A 20,106-nucleotide genomic window follows, 5' to 3' on the forward strand; every position below is an offset into this window, starting at 1 on the left:
CTCCTGATGACGTTTTGAGACATCTCCTACAACTACAGCACCAGAATTGTGCTGCTGAAGCAAGTCCGTTTTTTTGATTTTTTTTTACGACATTTCGCAAAATATTTTTTTTCCGTAAAATATGCATTTTCTTCTAATTTCTTCCATTTTCGGGTTTAGTCGGGACTCCTGATGACGTTTTGAGACATCTCCTACAACTACAGCACCAGAATTGTGCTGCTGAAGCAAGTCCGTTTTTTGGAATTTTTACGACAGGGTCCCCCCCCTTACGACATTTTAGCAAAAAATGTTTTTCTTAAAAAATGGATTTTCTTACATTTTCTTACATTTACGGGTTTAGTCGGGACTCCTGATGACGTTTTGAGACATCTCCTACAACTACAGCACCAGAATTGTGCTGCTGAAGCAAGTCTGTTTTTGGAATTTTTTTTTGTAAAAAAAAAAAGTTTTCCCAAAAAAAGCATTTTATGCCATTTTTAGGTTTTGTAGGGACTCCTGATGACGTTTTGAGACATCTCCTACAACTACAGCACCAGAATTGTGCTGTTGAAGCAAGTCCGTTTTTTGGAATTTTTACGACAGGGTCCCCCCTTACGACATTTTAGCAAAAAATGTTTTTCGTAAAAAATGCATTTTCTTACATTTTCTTACATTTACGGGTTTAGTCGGGACTCCTGATGACGTTTTGAGACATCTCCTACAACTACAGCACCAGAATTGTACTGCTGAAGCAAGTCCGTTTTTTGGAATTTTTACGACAAAAATGTTTTTCTTAAAAAATGCATTTTCTTACATTTACGGGTTTAGTCGGGACTCCTGATGACGTTTTGAGACATCTCCTACAACTACAGCACCAGAATTGTGCTGTTGAAGCAAGTCCGTTTTTTGGAATTTTTACGACAGGGTCCCCCCTTACGACATTTTAGCAAAAAATGTTTTTTGTAAAAAATGCATTTTCTTACATTTTCTTACATTTACGGGTTTAGTCGGGACTCCTGATGACGTTTTGAGACATCTCCTACAACTACAGCACCAGAATTGTGCTGCTGAAGCAAGTCTGTTTTTTGAATTTTTTTTTGTAAAAAAAAAGTTTTCCCAAAAAAAGCATTTTATGCCATTTTTAGGTTTTGTAGGGACTCCTGATGACGTTTTAAGACATCTCCTACAACTACAGCACCAGAATTGTACTGCTGAAGCAAGTCCGTTTTTTGGCATTTTTACGACAGGGTCCCCCCTTACGACATTTTAGCAAAACATTTTTTTCTTAAAAAAGGCATTTTCTTACATTTACGGGTTTAGTCGGGACTCCTGATGACGTTTTGAGACATCTCCTACAACTACAGCACCAGAATTGTGCTGCCGAAGAAAGTCCGTTTTTTTGAATTTTTTTTACGACATTTTGCAAAATATTTTTTTTCCGTAAAATATGCATTTTCTTCTAATTTCTTCCATTTTCGGGTTTAGTCGGGACTCCTGATGACGTTTTGAGACATCTCCTACAACTACAGCACCAGAATTGTGCTGCTGAAGCAAGTCCGTTTTTTGGAATTTTTACGACAGGGTCCCCCCTTACGACATTTTAGCAAAAAATGTTTTTCGTAAAAAATGCATTTTCCTACATTTACGGGTTTAGTCGGGACTCCTGATGACGTTTAAGGACATCTACAACTACAGCACCAGAATTGTGCTGCTGAAGCAAGTCTGTTTTTGGAAAAAAAAATTGTAAAAAAAAAGTTTTCCCAAAAAAAGCATTTTATGCCATTTTTAGGTTTTGTAGGGACTCCTGATGACGTTTTGAGACATCTCCTACAACTACAGCACCAGAATTGTACTGCTGAAGCAAGTCCGTTTTTTGGAATTTTTACGACAAAAATGTTTTTCTTAAAAAATGCATTTTCTTACATTTACGGGTTTAGTCGGGACTCCTGATGACGTTTTGAGACATCTCCTACAACTACAGCACCAGAATTGTGCTGTTGAAGCAAGTCCGTTTTTTGGAATTTTTACGACAGGGTCCCCTCTTACGACATTTTAGCAAAAAATGTTTTTCGTAAAAAATGCATTTTCTTACATTTTCTTACATTTACGGGTTTAGTCGGGACTCCTGATGACGTTTTGAGACATCTCCTACAACTACAGCACCAGAATTGTGCTGCTGAAGCAAGTCCGTTTTTTGGAATTTTTACGACAGGGTCCCCCCTTACGACATTTTAGCAAAAAATGTTTTTCGTAAAAAATGCATTTTCTTACATTTACGGGTTTAGTCGGGACTCCTGATGACGTTTAAGGACATCTCCTACAACTACAGCACCAGAATTGTGCTGCTGAAGCAAGTCCGTTTTTTGGAATTTTTACGACAGGGTCCCCCTTACGACATTTTAGCAAAAAATGTTTTTCTTAAAAAATGCATTTTCTTACATTTACGGGTTTAGTCGGGACTCCTGATGACGTTTTGAGACATCTCCTACAACTACAGCACCAGAATTGTGCTGCTGAAGCAAGTCCGTTTTTTGGAATTTTTACGACAGGGTCCCCCTTACGACATTTTAGCAAAAAATGTTTTTCTTAAAAAATGCATTTTCTTACATTTACGGGTTTAGTCGGGACTCCTGATGACGTTTTGAGACATCTCCTAGAACTACAGCACCAGAATTGTGCTGCTGAAGCAAGTCCGTTTTTTGGAATTTTTACGACAGGGTCCCCCCTTACGACATTTTAGCAAAAAATGTTTTGCGTAAAAAATGCATTTTCTTACATTTTCTTACATTTACGGGTTTAGTCGGGACTCCTGATGACGTTTTGAGACATCTCCTACAACTACAGCACCAAAATTGTGCTGCTGAAGCAAGTCCGTTTTTTGGAATTTTTACGACAGGGTCCCCCCTTACGACATTTCAGCAAAAAATGTTTTGCGTAAAAAATGCATTTTCTTACATTTACGGGTTTAGTCGGGACTCCTGATGACGTTTTGAGACATCTCCTAGAACTACAGCACCAGAATTGTGCTGCTGAAACAAGACCGTTTTTTAAATTTTATTTTGTAAAAAAAAAGTTACCCAAAAAAAGCATTTTATGCCATTTTTAGGTTTTGTCGGGACTCCTGATGACGTTTTAAGACATCTCCTACAACTACAGCACCAGAATTGTGCTGCTGAAGCAAGTCTGTTTTTTGAAATTTTTTTTGGTGAAAAAAAGTTTTCCAAAAAAAAGCATTTCATGCCATTTTTAGGTTTTGTAGGGACTCCTGATGACGTTTTGAGACATCTCCTACAACTACAGCACCAGAATTGTGCTGCTGAAGCAAGTCCGTTTTTTGGAATTTTTACGACAGGGTCCCCCCTTACGACATTTTAGCAAAAAATGTTTTGCGTAAAAAATGCATTTTCTTACATTTACGGGTTTAGTCGGGACTCCTGATGACGTTTTGAGACATCTCCTACAACTACAGCACCAGAATTGTGCTGCTGAAACAAGACCGTTTTTTAAATTTTTTTTTGTAAAAAAAAAGTTTTCCCAAAAAAAGCATCTTATGCCATTTTTAGGTTTTGTCGGGACTCCTGATGACGTTTTAAGACATCTCCTACAACTACAGCACCAGAATTGTGCTGCTGAAGCAAGTCCGTTTTTTGGAATTTTTACGACAGGGTCCACCCTTACGACATTTTAGCAAAAAATGTTTTTCGTAAAATATGCATTTTCTGACATTTACGGGTTTAGTCGGGACTCCTGATGACGTTTTCAGACATCTCCTACAACTACAGCACCAGAATTGTGCTGCTGAAGCAAGTCCGTTTTTTGAATTTTTACGACAGGGTCCCCCCCCTTACGACATTTTAGCAAAAAATGTTTTTCGTAAAATATGCATTTTTTTTACATTTTCTTACATTTACGGGTTTAGTCGGGACTCCTGATGACGTTTTGAGACATCTCCTACAACTACAGCACCAGAATTGTGCTGCTGAAACAAGACCGTTTTTTAAATTTTTTTTTGTAAAAAAAAACTTTTCCCAAAAAAAGTATTTATGCCATTTTTAGGTTTTGTAGGGACTCCTGATGACGTTTTGAGACATCTCCTACAACTACAGCACCAGAATTGTGCTGCTGAAGCAAGTCCGTTTTTTTGAATTTTTACGACAGCAAAAATGTTAGCAAAAAATGTTTTTCGTAAAATATGCATTTTCTTACATTTTCTTACATTTACGGGTTTAGTCGGGACTCCTGATGACGTTTTGAGACATCTCCTACAACTACAGCACCAGAATTGTGCTGCTGAAGCAAGTCTGTTTTTTGAAATTTTTTTTGTGAAAAAAAGTTTTCCAAAAAAAGCATTTCATGCCATTTTTAGGTTTTGTAGGGACTCCTGATGACGTTTTGAGACATCTCCTACAACTACAGCACCAGAATTGTGCTGCTGAAGCAAGTCCGTTTTTTGGAATTTTTACGACAGGGTCCCCCCTTACGACATTTTAGCAACATTTTTTTTTCGTAAAATATGCATTTTCTTACATTTTCTTACATTTACGGGTTTAGTCGGGACTCCTGATGACGTTTTGAGACATCTCCTACAACTACAGCACCAGAATTGTGCTGCTGAAACAAGACCGTTTTTTAAAATTTTTTTTGTAAAAAAAAGTTTCCCCAAAAAAAGCATTTTATGCCATTTTTAGGTTTTGTCGGGACTCCTGGTGACGTTTTAAGACATCTCCTACAACTACAGCACCAGAATTGTGCTGCTGAAGCAAGTCCGTTTTTTGGAATTTTTACGACAGGGTCCCTCCTTACGACATTTTAGCAAAAAATGTTTTTCGTAAAATATGCATTTTTTTACATTTTCTTACATTTACGGGTTTAGTCGGGACTCCTGATGACGTTTTGAGACATCTCCTACAACTACAGCACCAGAATTGTGCTGCTGAAGCAAGTCCGTTTTTTTGAATTTTTTTACGACATTTTGCAAAATATTTTTTTTCCGTAAAATATGCATTTTCTTCTAATTTCTTCCATTTTCGGGTTTTGTCGGGACTCCTGATGACGTTTTGAGACATCTCCTACAACTACAGCACCAGAATTGTGCTGCTGAAGCAAGTCTGTTTTTTGGAATTTTTACGACAGGGTCCCCCCTTACTACATTTTAGCAAAAAATGTTTTTCTTAAAAAATGCATTTTCTTACATTTTCTTACATTTACGGGTTTAGTCGGGACTCCTGATGACGTTTTGAGACATCTCCTACAACTACAGCACCAGAATTGTGCTGCTGAAGTAAGTCTGTTTTTTGGAATTTTTACGACAGGTTACGACATTTTAGCAAAAAATGTTTTTCGTAAAAAATGCATTTTCTTACATTTACGGGTTTAGTCGGGACTCCTGATGACGTTTTGAGACATCTCCTACAACTACAGCACCAGAATTGTGCTGCTGAAGCAAGTCCGTTTTTTTTAAAAATTTTTTACAACATTTTGCTTAATATTTTTTTTCCGTAAAATATGCATTTTCTTCTAATTTCTTCCATTTTCGGGTTTAGTCGGGACTCCTGATGACGTTTTGAGACATCTCCTACAACTACAGCACCAGAATTGTGCTGCTGAAGCAAGTCCGTTTTTTGGAATTTTTACGACAGGGTCCCCCCTTACGACATTTTAGCAAAAAATGTTTTTCGTAAAAAATGCATTTTCTTACATTTACGGGTTTAGTCGGGACTCCTGATGACGTTTTGGGACATCTCCTACAACTACAGCACCAGAATTGTGCTGCTGAAACAAGACCGTTTTTTAAATGTTTTTTTGTAAAAAAAAAGTTTTCCCAAAAAAAGCATTTTATGCCATTTTTAGGTTTTGTCGGGACTCCTGATGACGTTTTAAGACATCTCCTACAACTACAGCACCAGAATTGTGCTGCTGAAGCAAGTCCGTTTTTTTGAATTTTTATGACATTTTAGCAAAAAATGTTTTGCGTAAAAAATGCATTATCTTACATTTTCTTACATTTACCGGTTTAGTCGGGACTCCTGATGACGTTTTGAGACATCTCCTACAACTACAGCACCAGAATTGTGCTGCTGAAACAAGACCGTTTTTTAAATTTTTTTTTGTAAAAAAAAAAGTTTTCACAGAAAAAGCATTTTATGCCATTTTTAGGTTTTGTCGGGACTCCTGATGACGTTTTAAGACATCTCCTACAACTACAGCACCAGAATTGTGCTGCTGAAGCAAGTCCGTTTTTTTGAATTTTTTGTAAGGGTCCCCCCTTACGACATTTTAGCAAAAAAATTGTTTCGTAAAATATGCATTTTATTCCATTTTCGGGTTGTGTCGGGACTCCTAATGACGTTTTGAGACATCTCCTATAACTACAGCACCAGAATTGTGCTGCTGAAGCAAGTCCGTTTTTTTGAATTTTTTGTAAAGGTCCCCCCTTACGACATTTTAGCAAAAAAAAAATTCCGTAAAATATGCATTTTTTTTACGATTTCTTACATTTACGGGTTTAGTCGGGACTCGTGATGAGAGTTTTGAGACATCTCTTACAACTACAGCACCAGAATTGTGCTGCTGAAGCAAGTCCGTTTTTTTGAATTTTTAGCAAAAAATGTTTTTCGTAAAATATGCATTTTCTTACATTTACAGGTTTAATCGGGACTCCTGATGACGTTTTGAGACATCTCCTACAACTACAGCACCAGAATTGTGCTGCTGAAGCAAGTCCGTTTTTTGGAATTTTTTTTTGCGAAAAAAAGGTTTCCCAAAAAAAGCATTTTCTGCCAATTTTGGGATTTGTCGGGACTCCTGATGACCTTTTTTAGACATCTCCTACAACTACAGCACCAGAATTGTGCTGCTGAAGCAAGTCCGTTTTTTGGAATTTTTTGTAAGGGTCCCCCCTTACGACATTTTAGCAAAACATTTTTTTTTTTTGTAATTTAGTGTTAAAAAGGTAATAATGTACTGTACTGTACATATTAATTTGCCACCGCCATCATCACCACCGTGCACCTACATTATGCGAGGGTGCTCTCGGTCCATTTGAACTTTTAATAGGATCCAAAGTGCACGACCTTTGACTGAACATCACACTGTGAAATTGGATTGTGGACTTTTTTTATGTTATTATCAAATCACACAGCATGTGAGAGTTAGCAGGCACACTTCCACTTTTCCCACTGCTCTATATCTAAGGGTGACCAGATCGCAATTCAGCAGGGGCCTCGTGTTATGTTGTGCTTATGCACAAAAACCTGGCGTACGTCCTTTTTTCCATGGTAAAGATGAAAGGTATCGAGACCGAACTTGACGTTGAATTGTGCGCTGTTTCACTCCAGGTTCGTTCTTCACATACTCACATTTGCTTTGCCGACATTTCAACAATGTAAAATAGATCGCGGCGAGGACACACAATGCACTTTTTGGCCAATGCGTTTACCGTAATTTCCGGACTATAAGGCGCATTTAAAATCCTTTTTTATTTCTCAGTGCGCCTTACACAGTTGCGCCTAATGTAATGAACAAGTTTGGTTGAGCTTACCCACCTCGAGGCTATTTTATTTGGTACATGGTGTAATTATAAGTGTGAGCAGTAGATGGCAGTCAAACATAAGAGATACGTGTAGCCTGCACTATGATGGGTTTTAAATAAACAACAGCAACATTTTAAATGTTCCGTTGAAAATATAGAACATTAGACACGGCGCTCAAAAATCTATCAAAATGTTTTAGCACGACTTTGGTCAGCTATGAAGCCGCACCGCTTGAAGGATTGTCGGCGCATTAAACATACCACTATTATTATGGTGTGTGTATAAGGTAAGACATTATCTGGCGTTTTGTTTCGCAATATTATGCAACTTTTCTTAACTTCTGGTACCTGCTGATCTGTATTTGGGATCTGCATGAGTCCTGAAAAATTGTGTGTCCGCCTTTGTAGTTAATAAGCTTCTTCTTTTTCTCTATCTTCTTGTTATGTGACATTCATCCTCCGCTGTTGCCATTTCTAATATAAAGTAGTGTCAAGTTCTCACTTATATCTGTCAGTAAACTTGCCATGAAAGCGCTAAAACATACCGGTGTAGTGAGTTTACATTATTCACCCAAGGAAGTTTAGTTATTAGAGAGTTCCGGTTGAACGGTTTTTCACGGGACACATTTCCGGTGTGGTTGTTTCCGGATGAGGAGATGCTGCTCCATTATTGATTTGATTTGATTTCGTGTAGACCGCAATATGACTCAAGTAAACAACACCAACATTGTATATGCTCCATTGAAAATATAGAACATTACACACGGCGCTCAAAAATCTATCAAAATGTTTTAGTAGGACTTTGGTCAGCTATGAAACTGCACCGCTTGATGGATTGTACTGTGCTTCAACATAGGAGTATTATTATGGTGTGTGTATAAGGTAAGACATATTTTCTGGTGTTTTGTTTCGCAATATTATGCAAAAGAAACTTTTCTTACCTTCTGGTACCTGAAATATTGTGCAGGTCCGCCTTTGTAGTCCGTGCCGACACCGTAGTCGATAAGATTCTTCTTTTTCTCCACCTTCTTGTTATGGGACATCCATCCTCTGCTGTTGCCATTTCTAATAAAAAGCAGTGTAAAGTTATTACTTATTTCAGTCAGTAAACTCGCCATGAAAGCCCTAAAACATACCGGTGTAGTGAGTTACCATTATTCACCCAAGGAACTTTAGTTATTAGAGTTCTGGTCGGACGGTTTTTCACGGGACACATTTCTGGTGTTGTTGTTTCTGGATGAGGAGATGCTGCTCCGTTATTGATTGAAGTAAAGTCTGAATGTCATTAAAACAGTTAGCTCCATCTTTTGACACTTCACAACAAAGATGACGGGGAGAAGACGCTGCCGAAGGTGAGCCACGTAAATAAGACCGCCCACAAAACGGCGCACCCGGAAGCGGCTTGAAGATGATGTGTAAAACATCATCTATGCAACATTTTGAGCAAAGAACCACCATTACATGTTATGTAGACCCCAAGGAAGTCTTTTACATTTAGAAAAAAATATATATATTATGACTCCTTTAATGCGCCTTATAATCCGGTGCGCCTTATATATGAAAAAAAGATCAAAAATAGACCATTCATCGGCAGTGCTCCTTATAATCCGGTGTGCCCTATGGTCCGGAAAATACGGTAATGCTTTATATCAATATTTGTGAGGATGTTTACCAATTTATCTAGGCCAGAGGTGTCAAACTCATTTTAGATCGGGGGCCACATTGAGAAAAATCTACTCCCAAGTGGGCCGGACTGGTAAAATCACGGCACGATAACTTAAAAATAAAGACAACTTCAGATTGTTTTCTTTGTTTAAAAATAGAATTTCTCAAAAATAAACAAATCGTGTTGTTTTTTTTACACTTACATGTTGCAGTTAATAGTGTTCTACCTTTAATTGTCGTTATTTATACTTTCTGAATAAATGACGTGATAATGTTCATCAGTCAACTCATTGGGGTTCATTTTCAATCTAACAAGATAAAAAAAAAATATCAAAATCAAATTACAGGATGTTATTTATGTAGTTTGCTAATTTTCTTCGACTATTGCACTAACATCATGTGTTTTATTTTTTTTGTACATACTGTATGTAGCATCATCTACAAAGATACAAAGAATTGCCATTGCCACATCTAGTGGACACATTTAAAACAGCAGTTTCTTTCATAGAAAAATTTCAGCTCATTTGTATACTTAGCAAATTCATCTGGATAGAACCTGTTCACGGGCCTGATCCGTTTCATCTCAGCGATCGTATTTGTCACGTTTCATGTGTCAGGTAAAGCGCAATGAATGACTCCGCTTCCTAGTGTAAGAGTGAGCTTTTATAAGTGTGCCATGACAGCAGACTCTCTAATCGGTGATTAAAACAGCTGACAAAAAATCAAGTCTTCCAGAGATGGGCACAGTCTACACTACCTGCTGTCTGAGGCGAGTGCACAGCATCCTGCGTGACCAACAACACCCTGCTCCTCACCTGCGGCCCTCAGGTAGAAGGAACAGGTCTATACGTGCCAGGACAACTTGCCAACAGCTCGTCTGTATCCTCAGGCAGTGACCCTCTCTCACATCCCACCCATGAACTGCAACGTCTAATTATCACTTCTATTGATCTGCCCTTTATACTGTACACTGCATCCGGAAAGTATTCACAGCGCTTCATTTTTTGCCACATTTTGCTATGTTACAGCCTTATTCTAAAATGGTATCAATTCATTTTCGTCCTCAAAACTCTGCGTTTCTGGGTGTTGTTGATAAATGCAACAACACCCAGAAACGCCGCTGGCTTCGCTCGGCCCGAGCTCATCTAAGATGGACTGATTGGTTGGAATCTGCGCTTTTGCATGATATACTAGTTCAATCAATCAATCAATGTTTATTTATATAGCCCTAAATCACAAGTGTCTCAAAGGGCTGTACAAGCCACAACGACATCCTCGGTACAGAGCCCACATACGGGCAAGGAAAAACTCACCCCAGTGGGACGTCGGTGAATGACTATGAGAAACCTTGGAGAGGACCGCATATGTGGGTAACCCCCCCCCTCTAGGGGAGACCGAAAGCAACGGATGTCGAGTGGGTCTGACATAACATTGTGAAAGTCCAGTCCACAGTGGATCCAACACATCAGCGGGAGTCCAGTCCACAGCGGGGCCAACAGGAAACCATCCCGAGCGGAGACGGGTCAGCAGCGCAGAGATGTCCCCAACCGATGCACAGGCTAGTGGTCCACCCGGGGTCCCGGCTCTGGACAGCCAGCACTTCATCCATGGCCACCGGACCTATGCGACTCCCCCTCGCAAGGGACAGGGGAGAAGAGGAGAGAAGAAAAGAAACGGCAGATCAACTGGTCTAAAAAAGGGGGGGTCTATTTAAAGGCTAGATTATACAAATGAGTTTTAAGATGGGACTTAAATGCTTCTACTGAGGTAGCATCTCTAACTGTTACCGGGAGGGCATTCCAGAGTACTGGAGCCCGAATAGAAAACGCTCTATAGCCCGCAGACTTTTTTTTGGCTCTGGGAATCACTAATAAGCCGGAGTTCTTTGAACGCAGATTTCTTGTCGGGACATATGGTACAATACAATCGGCGAGATAGGCTGGAGCTAAACCGTGTAGTATTTTATACGTAAGTAGTAAAACCTTAAAGTCGCATCTTAAGTGCACAGGAAGCCAGTGCAAGTGAGCCAGTATAGGCGTAATATGATCAAACTTTCTTGTTTTTGTCAAAAGCCTTGCAGCCGCATTTTGTACCAACTGTAATCTTTTAATGCTAGACATAGGGAGGCCCGAAAATAATACGTTACAGTAATCGAGACGAGACGTAACGAACGCATGAATAATGATCTCAGCGTCGCTAGTGGACAAGATGGAACGAATTTTAGCGATATTACGGAGATGAAAGAAGGCCGTTTTAGTAACACTCTTAATGTGTGACTCAAACGAGAGAGTTGGGTCGAAGATAATACCCAGATTCTTTACCGAGTCTCCTTGTTTAATTGTTTGGTTGTCAAATGTTAAGGTGGTATTATTAAATAGATGTTGGTGTCTAGCAGGACCGATAATCAGCATTTCCGTTTTCTTAGCGTTGAGTTGCAAAAAGTTAGCGGACATCCATTGTTTAATTTCATTAAGACACGCCTCCAGCTGACTACAGTCCGGCGTGTTGGTCAGCTTTAGGGGCATGTAGAGTTGAGTGTCATCAGCATAACAGTGAAAGCTAACACCGTACTTGCGTATGATGTCACCTAGCGGCAGCATGTAAATACTAAAGAGTGCAGGGCCAAGAACCGAACCCTGGGGAACTCCGCACGTTACCTTGACATAGTCCGAGGTCACATTGTTATGGGAGACGCACTGCATCCTGTCAGTAAGATAAGAGTTAAACCAAGACAAGGCTAAGTCTGACATACCAATACGTGTTTTGATACGCTCTAATAAAATATTATGATCGACGGTATCGAAAGCGGCGCTAAGATCAAGAAGCAGCAACATAGATGACGCATCAGAATCCATCGTTAGCAATAGATCATTAGTCATTTTTGCGAGGGCTGTCTCCGTAGAGTGATTTGCCCTGAAACCGGATTGAAAAGGTTCACAGAGATTGTTAGTCACTAAGTGTTCATTTAGCTGCTGTGCAACAGTTTTTTCGAGAATTTTGGAAATAAACGGAAGGTGGGAGACCGGTCGGTAGTTTACCATGAGGTCAGGATCGAGGTTAGGTCTTTTGAGCAGAGGATGAATAACCGCTTTTTTGAATGCTAGGGGAACAGTGCCGGAGGAAAGTGATAAGTTTATAATATTTAACACTGATGGACCTAATAATACAAACAGTTCCTTGATAAGTTTCCCAGGAAGTGGGTCAAGTAAACATGTTGTTTGTTTTATCCCACTTACACGCTGTAATAATTCCTCTAATGTTATTTCATCAAAAATAGAGAGACTATTTTGGAGGGCAGTGTCCGTCGTATATACAGTCGTATTTGTGTTAATAGAACCCAGTTGTAGCTGGGATGCGTTGTCTTTAATCTCCTTTCTAATGAGTTCAATTTTCTTATTAAAGAAATTCATAAAATCATCTGCCGAGTGGGTGGAGCTACTGGGAGGAGTCCCTTGTTGGGTTAGCGATGCTACTGTACTAAACAGAAATTTAGGATCGTTTTTGTTGAGGCGGATGAGATTTGAGTAGTATTTAGCTTTAGCTAAGGTAAGCATGCGTTTATAAGTTATTAAACTATCACTCCATGCTTGATGGAAAACCTCAAGTTTAGTCGCGCGCCATTTGCGTTCCAGTTTTCTACATGATAATTTATGAGCTCTAATTTCTTCTGTAAACCATGGGGTGCGCCTTTTAGGGGCCCTTTTTTGCTTTAGCGGTGCTATACTATCAATAATTTCGCGCAAGGCATCGTCAAAGTTGTTAGTGAGTTTATCAATAGAGCCGACATAATTTGGGAATGGTGCTATTACCGAAGGCAGTAGGTCAGCAAGAGTCATCGTTGTGGCAGCATTAATGTTGCGGCCGCTATAGCAGTTATTATTATTATTAGCTTGTTGACAAAGAGTCAAAACTTCAAATTTTATAAGGTAATGATCGGACATTACTTTAGTATATGGAAGTATCATAACTTTGGAGGTGGTGACACCCCTGACAAGCACTAGATCTATTGTATTACCGTTGCGATGCGTGGGTTCATGTATTATTTGTGTAAGACCACAGCTATCAATTATGGTTTGGAGCGCCACGCACTGAGGGTCCGATGGGGTATTCATATGGATATTAAAGTCCCCCATTATGATTATATTGTCGGCGTGCGTCACTAGATCAGCAACGAACTCTGAGAATTCACTGATAAAGTCCGAATAGGGCTTAGTTACTACTATCTTCTCAGAAAGCACGTAGTTTCAAAGTTGTATTTGTGTTGGTACTGCATCAAAAAGCGACATCAGTGTGTAAAGGATATCACCACATGGACTCAGGAACACTTCAGAAAACCACTGTCAGTAACTACAGTTGGTCGCTACATCTGTAAGTGCAAGTTAAAACTCTACAATGCAAAGCGAATGCCATTTATCAACAACACCCAGAAACGCCGCCGGCTTCGCTCGGCCCGAGCTCATCTAAGATGTACTGATGCAAACTGGAAAAGTGTTCTGTGGTCTGACAAGTCCACATTTCAAATTGTTTTTGGAAACTGTGGACGTCGTGTCCTCCGGTCCAAAGAGGAAAAGAACCATCCGGATTGTTCTAGGCGCAAAGTTGAAAACCCAGCGTCTGTAATTGTATGGAAAACTTGTTTTGTTTTGTTTTTAATGTATGTTTTTATTGTTTTGTTTTTTAATGTATTATATTCTGTTTTTATATGTTTAAATGGATCTTAAGGTCTGCAATAAAGATTGATGATATGGGGGTGTATTAGTGGGTAACTTACACGTTTGTGAAGGCACCATTAATGCTGAAAGGTACATACAGGTTTTGGAGCAACAAAAGTTGCCATCCAAGCGACGTCTTTTTCATGGCCGCCCCTGCTTATTTCAGTAAGATATCGCCGAGCCACATTCTGCACGTGTTACAACAGCGTGGCTTCGTAGTAAAAGAGTGTGGGTACTAGACTGGCCTGCCTGTAGTACGAACTGTGCTCTGTAAATAAACTCGCCTTGCCGACCGTTTTCTGTCGTGGACAACGACAATTTCAATAAACTACAAGTTAAAAAAAAGGCATGAACATTTCCCTCTTTTGGGTATGGAAAAAATGTATCGAACGGCGCCGCTCAAGTACCGATCCATACCAGACTGAGAATTTTGTGCATCGTTCGTGGCACCCTTTGTGTTTACGCGTTTCATGGGTCAGGATTGCACCACCTAACGCATTTTTGATACATGGTTACTATGCAGTGTGTGTGTTATTCACTATGACAATGACAATAAATGCATTGAACTGAATAAAAATCATGTTAGAGTAAATGAATACTTCTCTGATTTGAGGGCGAAGGCTTGTTCATGTGTCCTGTGATGAACTGGCGGCCAGTCTAGAGTGTAGGCCGGGGGTCAGCAACCCGCGTCTCTTTAGCACCGCCCTCGTGGCTCCCTGGACCTCTTTCAGAGATGTGTGAAAATGGAAAAAGATGAAGAACATTTTTATTGGAATATATTTTCTGTAGCAGAACAAACATGACACAAACCTTCCTAATTGTTAGAAGTCCCACTGTTTATGTTAAACATGCTTCACTGATGAGAGTATTTAGCAAGCACTGTTTTGTCCTACTAATTTCAGCGATCCTTGAACTCATTGTTGTTTGTTTACATGTACAACTTTCTCCGACGCTGCCACAGAAAGACGTGTTTTATGCCACTTCTTTGTCTCATTTTGTCCACCAAACGTTCTACGCTGTGCGCAAATGCACAAAAGGTGAGCTTTGTTGATGTTATTGACTTGTTGGAGTGCTAATCAGGCATATTTGGTCAGAGCATGACTGCAAGCTAATCAATGCTAACATGCTATTTAAGCTAGCTGTATGTACATATTGCATCATTATGACTCGTTTGTAGGAATATTTGAGCTCATTTCATTTCCTTTACTTATGTCCTCTGTGCATTTCATTTATATTTGCATGTCTCATGACACATTATCTGTACGTAATATTGGCTGCATTTCTGATAGTTGTTTGTGCGCCATGTTGTTCCAGACCACAGCAAACGTTACCCGGCTTGTAAAGATTGTAATAAATCCATTAGAAGAAGACAGCCTGCCTTTTCCTTTAACTTGGACACACACATTTATACCTCTGACCCTTATGAGCCAGTCATTTCCAGAAGTTATCTCATCATGTGAGAAGCCTCCATTTAAATAACATATTATTATTTTATCTTAATAGATTAAAAATGAACACCAATGAGTTGACTGATGAACATTATCACATCATTTAATCAGAAAGTATACATATCGACAAATAAAGGTAGAATACTATTAACCGCAACATGTAAGTGTAAAAAAACAAAACAACAACATTATGATTTGTACATTTTCAGAATGTGCTTGCTCTATTTTTAACAAAGAAAAAAACAAACAATCTGAAGTTGTCTTTATTTTTAAGTTATCGTGCCTTGATTTTACCAGTCCGGCCCACTTGGGAGTAGATTTTTGTCCATGTGGCCCCCGATATAAAATGAGTTTGACACCTCTCACTACTTTTAAAACTAGACTGAAGACTTTTATGTTCACCTTAGCTTTCAGCTAAATCTTTTAATCTTTTAACTTTTAACGTCTGCACTGTTTTTATTTTTATTGTCTGCATTTTAATTTTGCTTTTATTTTCTTTCATTTCACTTTGTTGTCTGTGAAGCACTTTGAGTCTGCCTTGTGTATGAAAAGCGCTATACAAATAAAGTTGCCTTGCCTTGCCTTGCCTCTACATTAGAACTTATGAATAATGGATTGGTAGGTTCATCATAGCCAGCCTTGTGTATTATTCCAATTACCCTTTTTTCAAGTTGAATTATTGAGCCTGTGTTTGTTCTATAAACATTTCCCCAAAGTTCAACACATTATGTTAGATATGGAAAAATAAAATAATAATATAACTACAGCTGCAGCTATCGAATATTTTAGTAATCGAGTATTCTATCGAATATCCCGATCGATTAATCGAATAAATCATAATTTTGTTTAATTATACACGTTAAGATGTGCCCTCAATTATTGTGGTTGGCCTAATCGTCTTATTTCCTAAACGCCTGTTTTCATTATTGAAGGCTGACACGCACAGCTAAAAATGTGTATGTGCTAATAAAAACAGGTGCGCTCACAGCCCTATGTGCTGTGTGGTGTGACCGCATAAACAAAGTTCTTGTCTCTCGTGCGTTTTTGATGATTATCATACGGTGCCGTTTAAACGTTTTCTAAACTCGAGCGTACTTAAAAGAGCGGTGTCGTGCAGTGCAAGGGGGGGATGATCTGTGACGTAAACACGCTGTGCAACACCTAAACAGTCTGTGCGAAACGTGAGCTTTGACTACTGTTTAGTGAACCAGGCAAAATGCCGTAAAAAAAAATATGTACGACACCTCGAGGCAGCAACAATTCCTCAAATGTATTTTGTAATCGAATTACTCAAGGAATCATGTGCAGATATTTCTTATTCAGCATGTGTCTTACTTTATATAAAGAATAGCAATGGATTTGGATGTTTTTAGAATAGAATAGAATAGAATAGAAAGCACTTTATTGATCCCTCGGGGAAATTCAGCACCACAGTTCGCTCACAATAAAAATAAACACTAAGGTATTTTTTACATGTGAATAATATAAATACAGTCTATTATACAGCATTATTCACTTGTGAATAATATAAATACAGTCTATTATACACAGTGTTGGGTTAGTTACTGAAAACCAGTAACTGGTTACAGTTACTAGTTACTTTATTTCAAAAGCAACTCAGTTACTAACTCAGTTACTTACACCAAAAAGTAATGCGTTATTGTGAAAAGTAACTATTTAGTTACTTGTTTTTTTCTTCTTCTTTTTTTAAAGCTACCATTAATGCCCTTTAAGCCTTCATTTAAGTACTGTTATTGCACTGGAGAATAATACAATCTGTTGATCAGCGCTAGGAATTTTCAAAATGGGGTCCCAGGGACCCCATCAAGTCATAAAAATGGGGTCCTACAGTAAATTTTTGGGGTCCCACTTTTTGGTAAGCGTTTTGACAACAAAAAAGATAAACGTATGCATTATCCTGTTATATCTCACATTATATATTGTGTTTTGGAAAAAGGTTGTCATAAACGTTACTTAATTCATTAAAAAAAATAATAAAGAAAGAAAACAAATTTGTATACATATGTAAATGTATTCAGTTCTAAACATTCATTCACTTTCTTCTTTCCTTCATGGATCTAAACTTTACCGCTGCTGGTAGTTTTTTCTATGTTTTTATTGAATAAGTTGTAGGTGTATTTATTTCAGTATAAAAGTGTAAAAAGTGTTTTGCTTGGGTCATGAAATGATGATAATGGTGTGCCAGGGCATACAAACATTTTATATTTAACGCTTAAATCTCTGGAGTCTACATCAACTTCAGATCTATCCCTCATTTCAAAATGTTTTAGTTATGTTGTTTTTTTGTCTGTTTGTTTTCCGCCCTTTTCTGTCAAACAAAACTATGTTTTTAATGGCAAACACACAAAATATGCAAAATCTTCCACCAAAAATATTTTTCAAAGTGGAATATTTGATGTGAAGTAATGGGAACCTTGGATAGGTCAATAATTCATAATAACATTGATTTTGATTCAATATTATGTTTTGAGCAATGACAGTTTGAAATAAATGGATTAATGTGGACCCCGATTTAAACAAGTTGAAAAACTTATTCGGGTGTTACCATTTAGTGGTCAATTGTACGGAATATGTACTGTACTGTGCAATCTATTAATAAAAGTCTCAATCAATCAATCCACTCCCTCGCTCTCTCTGTCCCTCCCTCACGAATGCTGCACGAATTAGTTTTGTTTTTAACCCCATCTTAACCCTGAACGTACATTGAAAATATACGCAACCCTGCCGGACATTTGAGGCATTTAAGAAACTCCGCCCGGACAGCCCCGCAAAAGAAGACACATGGTCAGTCTAGAATATCTCCATGTTAAGAAACTCGGCTTTAGCTCCACCATGATGTCTTGTAAGTAAACACAGACACGCCCCCCCCGCACCCCCCACACCTCTCCACACCCACACACAGACACACACACACACACACACACACACACACACAGCGCCTCTTCTCTTGTGACACAGGAAGAATTAAGTTAAGTTAAAGTTAAAGTACCAATGATTGTCACACACACACTAGGCGTGGTGAAATTTGTCCTCTGCATTTGACCCATACCCTTGGGGAGCAGTGGGCAGCAGCGGCGCCGCGCCCGGGAATCATTCAGAAGGACGACACTGCAACTCTCCAATAAAACACACTCAGATCTTCTGTTTTTAGCCGATACTACATAAGAAATGACATAAAATAACGCAGTAACGCATCATGTAGTAACGGTAACTGAGTTACTGAATATAAAAAATAACGCGTTAGACTACTAGTTACTTTGTAACGCGTTAGTCCCAACACTGATTATACAGCATTATTCACATGTCAATAACATAAATACAGTCTATTATACAGCATAATTCACATTTGAATAATATAAATACATTTAAGCACAGTTAAGTACTGTTTTCCCTTTAACATCACAAATGAGTTTGACATTTGAAGTTAATTGCTGACATGAATGGACTTTTCCAGCATATTATGTGTGTATGACTTTCACCTGTGTAATAGAATGACTTCATGCAACTTTTCTCGGAGGACAATTGAACACTCACCTACCGAAAATGCAAACTTCGTCGCTGCTCGGTGACCTTCGTCTAGCGGCAGAATGTCTCTCTCGTCGTGTTGATCTAAATGAGAAGGAATGAATGACATTGGAACAAATAACAGCGCTGACATGATAGGAGGCGTGTTAGTTAGCAACCTGTTGTATTCTGATGACGTGCTAGCGTCACTTCCGCTGGGACGAGACCGGAGCGGTTAAAAAAAACGTGACTTTCATTTATAATAATTGAATGGTGTGTGTTCAAATAACCCTCCTCGGCCTTATAATTGTTACAAGTCGCGCTGTTGACATCTTTTCTTGGGAAATGGAGTCGACTCCAGGGGGTCTTTCCGCGGGCTCTGCCATTTTGAAATATGACATCACGACGCGACGTCATCACCACCCGGAAGTGTGGATCTTCTTCTTCTTCTTTTGTTTTTATAGCAGGTTGGCAAGCAACCTTCTGGTGTGCATTACCGCCACCTACTGACATGGAGTGTGGACCACTTCTAGAGATCACCTTAGCACAGACCCGGGCAAATGAACGTCCGGGGGCCACATGCGGCCCCTTAAGCTTTTCAATCTGAATAATATGAATAACATCATTAAAAGTTCAGTTAAAGTGCCAATGATTGTCACACACACACACACTAGGTGTGGCGAAATTGTTCTCTGCATTTGAACCATCACCCTTGATCACCCCCAGGGAGGTGAGGGGAGCAGTGAGCAGCAGCGGTGGCCGCGCCCGGGAATCATTTTGGTGATTCAACCCCCAATTCCAACCCTTGATACTGAGTGCCAAGCAGGGAGGTAATGGCTCCCATTTTTATATAATAAAATACATGAATAAATCTTATTCATACACTCTTAGTCATACACTCTTATTCATCCACTCTTATTCATACACTGTTATTCATATACTCTTATTCATGCATTCTTATTCATACACTCTTAGTCATACACTCTTATTTATACACTCTTATTCATACACTGTTATTCATATAATCTTATTCATATACTCTTATTCATACACTCTTAGTCATCCACTCTTATTCATACACTCGTATTCATGCATTCTTATTCATACACTGTTATTCATATAATCTTATTCATCCACTCTTATTCATACACTCTTATTCATACACTCTTATTCATACACTCTTATTCATCCACTCTTATTCATACACTCTTATTCATACACTCGTATTCATGCATTCTTATTCATA

General features: G+C 38.8%; 1 protein-coding gene across 5 annotated transcripts in view; it reads right to left on the reverse strand.

Annotated features, from left to right (window-relative positions):
- Positions 1–19,493, reverse strand: part of LOC133654244 (uncharacterized) — a 44,169-nt gene extending 24,676 nt beyond the window's left edge. Inside the window, exons 1-4 of one of the 5 annotated variants that reach the window (XR_009826864.1) lie at positions 19,040–19,493; positions 18,891–18,965; positions 14,487–14,611; positions 8,452–8,575 (exon numbers count right to left, since the gene is read on the reverse strand). Coding sequence is in view for 2 of the 5 variants with exons in the window: in XM_062054446.1 (XP_061910430.1) it covers positions 18,895–18,965; positions 19,040–19,373 (405 nt within the window). In the remaining 3 variants the exon portion in view is untranslated. The other 4 variants (XR_009826865.1, XM_062054446.1, XM_062054447.1 and 1 more) reach the window with 4 other exon arrangements.
- Positions 19,494–20,106: the final 613 nt, after the last annotated feature.

This window comes from Entelurus aequoreus, linkage group LG07 (assembly GCF_033978785.1).
Source record: "Entelurus aequoreus isolate RoL-2023_Sb linkage group LG07, RoL_Eaeq_v1.1, whole genome shotgun sequence".
Classification (NCBI taxonomy): Eukaryota; Metazoa; Chordata; class Actinopteri; order Syngnathiformes; family Syngnathidae; genus Entelurus; species Entelurus aequoreus.